Source organism: Pygoscelis adeliae, unplaced genomic scaffold (assembly GCF_000699105.1).
Source record: "Pygoscelis adeliae isolate BGI_AS28 unplaced genomic scaffold, ASM69910v1 Scaffold52, whole genome shotgun sequence".
Classification (NCBI taxonomy): domain Eukaryota; kingdom Metazoa; phylum Chordata; class Aves; order Sphenisciformes; family Spheniscidae; genus Pygoscelis; species Pygoscelis adeliae.
This window is the reverse complement of record NW_008824285.1, coordinates 180,113-185,986: the sequence shown is the minus strand read 5'-3', so window position 1 is coordinate 185,986 and position 5,874 is coordinate 180,113. Positions and strand designations below refer to the sequence as shown.

The 5,874-nt window shown below is 63.0% G+C and overlaps 1 protein-coding gene across 1 annotated transcript in view; it reads right to left on the bottom strand.

Annotated features, from left to right (window-relative positions):
* FGFR1 (fibroblast growth factor receptor 1) overlaps positions 1 to 5,874 on the bottom strand; it is a 22,969-nt gene that overhangs the window by 10,452 nt on the left and 6,643 nt on the right. Inside the window, exons 2-4 of the mRNA XM_009318614.1 lie at positions 2,027 to 2,290; positions 1,178 to 1,261; positions 460 to 635 (exon numbers count right to left, since the gene is read on the bottom strand). Of these exons, the coding sequence (XP_009316889.1) occupies positions 460 to 635; positions 1,178 to 1,261; positions 2,027 to 2,290 (524 nt within the window). The remainder of the gene's footprint in view (positions 1 to 459; positions 636 to 1,177; positions 1,262 to 2,026; positions 2,291 to 5,874) is intronic.

Below are 5,874 nucleotides of genomic sequence, written 5' to 3'. Positions count from 1 at the left end.
GCAGCCACAGGGAGCCCCCAGGCCTGCCAGGGATGCCAAGACCCCCTCTCCTCGGCGGGGGGATTAGGCGAAGCTGGCGAAGGCAGGCCAGCTCCATCATCTGCCCCCTCCCCCAGAGGTTGAGCTGGTGCAAACATGACCCAGAAGCAGGTCACTGCCATAAGGCTATTTTGCAACAGGAATGTCAGAGGGGCCCATCTGCCCCCGCCGGGGGCTGTGCGGACAGGGGGCTCGGTGCCTCTTAAGCTGCAGAGCCCCTTCCTGATCCTCCCCCCTCCCCGCGCTGCCCCAGAGCGAGCCCTCCAGCCCCAGCCCCTTGAGGTGTGCAGAGCCTGCACCCAGCCGGATTGAGCCCAGAGCAACTGCCCACAGCATCTGCGCAGGCAGGGCCAGGGGCCGCCTCCCCAATGCCTCCGCAGGGTGCTGCCCTGCACAGCCCCGGCCCCCCGGCTCCGGTACCTTGTACCCCCCGATGCGGTGGTCGGGTTTGAACTCCTTGCCATTCTTCAGCCAGCGCAGCGTGGGGTTGGGCGTCCCGCTCGACGGACACTTGAATTTCACCGTTTTGGCAGCGGGGACGGCATGGAGCTTCTTCTCCATCTTCTCGGGATAGGTCCAGTAGGGAGCAATGGCCTCTGGGGAGCAGAGTGGGGGTGCTCAGCACGGCCGGCACAGGCTCCCAGTGAAACCCACCGGCCAAACCCGCTGGGGCTTCAGCCTCAGGGAGCTCCAGCATTTTGCTCCTGGTTTAACCCCGAGGATGCCCAGGGCAGGGCCGAGCTGGGAAGCCAGAGAGGTGCAGGCAGCTGACCCTGGCTCTGGCAGGGAGGGGAGCTCCTGGACATGGGGTGTTATCCCGGAGTCACAGCAGCCCTGCGAGGCCCTTTCTTTGCGAGGTGAACGCTCAGCATGTGTGGCTGCAGCAGCAGTTACCTCAATGTAGCCGTGCCAGCACATCCCCTAGCTCTGACCAGGCTGCTTTGCCCGGCTGCACCCAGACCTGCTCCCCCCGCTGAGCCCTCACCACCGCCGCGTGCCCTGGGCTGGAGCGGGAGCCCCTGCCCATCCTTGCCTGCCTTTCTCCATCCCTGGGCGATGCTTGCAAGTGTGCCCAGCTTCCCCTCGCCCCCCCGCAAAGGCCAGGGCAGCACCACGGGCAAACCCATCTTGCACATACGGTTCGGCTTGGTGTTATCCGCCTCCTTCTCCTCCGAAGAGGAATCATCTTCGTCATCATCGTCCTCTGCGGAGGGGAGCGCATCTGGAAGAGAAGAGACGTCCCAGCTGAACATTCGTGCACGGACCCTTCCTGAGCGGGGCCAGTCAGGGAACCATGGGCTGGTGGCACGGGACTGTGCCCAGTGGGGCGGCCGGGGCAGGGCAGCGCTGATGCACGGTGGGGAGGCGTGGGGATCCCAGGTGAACGCTGTGCATGTCCACCAGCACAGCCAGGGCTGACAGTGCCTGCTGCCCCGGTGCTCACAGCCCATGGACATCATGGAGCAATTTGCCCCCAGAGGTGATTTCAGAGCTCCGCGCCGTGTGTCCAAGCACGGCTCCTCACCCCATGCCTGGTGCCACCAACCCCCCCGGGGCAGCAGCCGAGACCCTGCAGGCACAGAAACGCCCCAAGCCTCGGCAGACACCTCCCAACCTCGAGCGTTCGTTCTCCTCCAGCCTCGCACCCCGTCAACACCAAGTGGACCTTGGCTCATGCCCAGCACGTGCCCACTCCTGCGGGCAGCCCCGCTGCCCACCCAGCCCCGTGCAGACAAACAGGCGACACCCCCCAGCCGCTTCTCCCTGCACCGCAGCAGGCGGGAAGTCACTGCACTGTGCCGGTAACTCCCCCGGGCACCCCCAAATCGCAGGTCCGCCCCGAACTCACCGCGCAGCCTGACAGATCCGCGCATGGCCGGTGCACGTGCCAGCGAGCATGCAAAGGCGTGCAGAGACAGCCTGCTCCTTGCTCCGCAGCCCGGCCCCGGGGCTGCCCCTTCCCTGCGTGCCCGGGGCCGCTACGAACCTGAGACGTTCACGGAGAAGTAGGTGGTCTCGCTTCCCGAGGGGCTGTTGGTCATGCAGGCATAGAGCCCCGAGTCCTCGGGCACCGCGTCCCTGACCTCTACCTCCTCCCCGGTAATGCGCGTCCGGTTGTTCTCGGTCAGCTGGACGCCGTTGCGCACCCAGTTGATGCTCTGGACGTCATCCCTCAGCCGGCAGCGCAGCTGGAGGAGGTCACCGGGGTGGGCCGAGTAGGACTCCACTTCGATTTTTGCTTTGGGCAGAACTGGAGGAGTTAGGAGAGAGAAGAAGAAAAAAAAAAAAGGAGAAAAGAAATAGAGACCAAAGGAAACCATGCTGCTGCTGCTGCGGCTCTGTGTTAATGAGGCAACATGCGCTGCTGGGATGCTCCTGCGGCAGCACCGAGGACCGGCTGCCCCAGCAAGCCCAGGGGAGGGGGAGCCGGCAGCGGTGGCTGCAGAGAGGAGGGGAGGCAGAGGCAGAGGCTGCGAGCACCCTAAGCAGCACCAAGCGCTTCATCCCCATGGTAGGACCCACGTGGTGGCCGGGGAGTTCAAAAGCACTTGCGCACCCCTCGGTCTCTTAGTAAGCACTGCTCGGCCCAGAGGGAGCCTGCCACGGCGGGGGTTTTGAAATGGGGGAGAAACGGGCAATTTGAAACATCCCAGGCAGTGCGCGTTGCTTGGGCAGGATATGGCCTCTCCCAGGAGCATCCCAAATCCCTGCTCGGCTCTGCCACTGCGCAGGGGTCCCAGGTTCCCCACCACCACGAGCGGGCAGCCAGCGAAGCGGGCCAGGGTCCCCACGCCTTGCCCCGGTTAGAGCGCTTCAAGGCAGGGGCAGGAAGGCCAAAGGGATGAGGGGGCTGTGCCAGGACAGCAGGCAGGGGAGCAAGGGTCTGCAAGAGCGGCACGGCTGGGAAAGGTCAGCCCAGGGGAGCTCCGGCAAAACAGGTGCCGGCCACGGCGTTCCTGTTCGCAGCGACCCAGGGCAGGGAGAGCCGCAGCTGCTCCCCGATGCGACATTTGTGTGAGCAGCACAAAGATCCTTTCTCTCCATCCCGCTGCTATGTGATCTTGTCTCTCCTCTGGCCCTGGTAGCGCAGACACGGCTCTGTCCTCAAGCGCTGCCCTCCACCCTCCGTGGTGGTGCACGAGTAGCTCTCTCGGTCCTGGGCTTGGTGCAGACGACTGGGTTTCAAACCATCTCTTCAAATTTCGCGGCCCAAGGAAGGGTTCAGGCTGTTGCAGCTCCGTGGGCGCTGAGGCTCCCTGCGACGGCGCAGGGCGGATGCAGCATGAGCATCATCCCAGGAACGAACACCATGGGCTGGTGCACACGGCTCCGGGTCCTGAGTGCGGCTGCAGGAGCAGCACGGAGGGGCACACGGCGCTGCTGCGGACGCTGCTCTCGGGGGCCAGAGCTGCTCAGCAGCACCCTGGAAGGAATTTCCACTGCACCTCTGGGCCGGCGGCAGGCCAGCTTCGGGCGGGCTGAGGGCAAGAGCCAATGGGGGGCACGGCCGAAGGTCTCCACAGTGCAACTGCTCTGTATCACAGGGGTCCAGAGCGGGGGCTGGAAAATCCCAACAAACCCTGCGCAGGCAGCCCAGCAGAAATGGTCTGGAAACATTCAAACTTCAGCTGATCCATGGCTCGAGGGCTGTCCCCCACAAAGACCGAGGAGCTCAGCGGGCACGCAGCCCGCAGGCACCGTCCTCTGGCCATGGGGGCAAGAGCAAAGCCACAGCTCTCCCTTGGGACCCACGCAGCCCCCAGCGAGGAATGTGGCAATTTGCAAAACAGCGACTAATTATGAACACCCACAACACCCGAGAGCGCGTTGGAGGGGCTGTCTCCCTGCAGAGCTAACACACGTTATCACCCTCACCTCTTGGCGCCTATCAAGCCAGACAAGCGCAACATCTTCCCCCCTCCTCTGCACACCCCCCCAAACAGCCGTGGAGCAGCTCGTCCTGGGCCCATCAGCTGCCGAAAGCCGGCACAGGGGCTCTGCCTGCACTGAACCCTCCTGGTCAAACATCCCCGAGCTGAGCCAGCGCAGGCAGGGAGCACAGGCTGGCAGCAAGGGGCCGGGGCCATCAGCAAGGCACCGCTCCTCCCAGGACCCACCAGCGGCTCCGTACTGCCAAAAATGAAAGCTCAGCTCTCCAGAAAATCTCGTTTACCGCATCGTGATCCGCACTTCGCTTTCTGGCCACTTTTCTTCTCGTACTGATGAGAAGCTTCATGAGGAAAACATCTACAAGCAGCTTGAGAGTTTCTCCTTTTCCTTTTGCTTAGCACTTGAAGGAAAACAGCATACCGGGGAAGAATTCACTTTCCTCAGCTGCTAGAAGACCAAAAGCCAGGGCTCCAGATCCATGAGTAAGAGGTTACAAAGCGTTTTAATGTGGAAGGTGAAGACTGGTGGGAGTCCCTTAGGTGGCGGGGGAAGGGTCTTGCTTTTGCAATCCTGTTTTCCCCCTGGTTTTCTCTTGCAGCCTCGCAGGACAGGCACTTCTAGTAGCGCTGATTTGTGTTTCAAGTGATTAGTCACAGGCATCTTCCAAGGAACACAATGCAGCAGTGATGTCCTGTCGCCGTCCGTCTGAACACCAAGGGACTCAGTAACACAACGTCCTCCTGTCCATCCTGATTCCCTTCTCAAACAGAGCAAGGTCAGCGAGCAATAAGCAGCCACAAAAACCCAAACCAACACGAAACGCGGAGCTGAAGCCACAGACATATCTGCCCTTATCTCGCTCGCTCCCTCCACCCCCCCTGTGCTCAGGTCTGCCCCTCCCCACGCACCGACATTCCTTATCAAACAGAATAACCTGCAGAAGGTGGCTGGAGCTGCTGAGGATCCCCACCTCCCACGAATGTCCCTGTTGCCTGTCCTTGGCCACCCGCACGCTGGCACACGAGGAGCCCTGTACAGGTCCGGGGTCTGGCATCCCACGGCCACGGTGCCGAGGCGCGGCAGGCACTGCTGGACCTGCAGGGTCCCACCACGCTGCAACTGAACCAATGCCGGGCCAGCGCAGGATCAGTTCTAGGCAGCAAAACACCACTGTGGTCCAAGAGCTCGTACAAGTCACCTCCTCACCGTCCCTGTCCTAGGGACCGCCATGGGCTCCTGCCCATCAGCTTGCCCAGAAAGGTCTGCAAGAAAACCTGCCCGTGCTGGCGCAGGGAGGGAAGCTCCTGCCAGCCCCATGCTCCGCAAACACCTCTCAGCTGGACCTGCAGACTGCGGAGGAGGTGGCCTGGGGTAGAAAAGGTCTTTGGAGGGAGGGAAAACTTTGAGGCACCCCAGTCTGACACCGGGGCTCAGGGAAGCAGCGTCCCAGGCTCAGGCAGGTCCCTTCCCATGGGCACAGCATCGCGTCGGTCCCCGGGCACCCCGTGCAAGTGCCACCGCTCCTTCAGGCCACCGAACCGCAGGCTCTGCTGCGCCGAGGAGCCCGGGCAGGCGGGGGCCGGGGGTCCACCGGCGTGTGGCCAGATCGCCTTTCAAAGGCAGCAGTCCCCTCCCCCAGCCCCTCCGAGTCAGAGCCTGTTTTGCATTAATAGCATGACCGGGGAGGCACGGAGGCGTCGAGTGTGATGGACGGGAGAGAGGAGGCAGAGGGCAAGGCAGGATCCTGCCCTTTGGTAACCCAAAGCACATCTCTGGCACTCAGGGATAAGGCGGAAAACACAGCATGGTGGGAACGGCCTGAAAACGAATTCACAGGCTAATGAGCATGTCCAGGTTAGCTCACCCTCCGGGCGGGAGCGGGGCTGGGCCAGCGCGCGGGCTTGGACAATGCTGCTGCAGGGCGGCCCTGGCAGGCAGACAGTG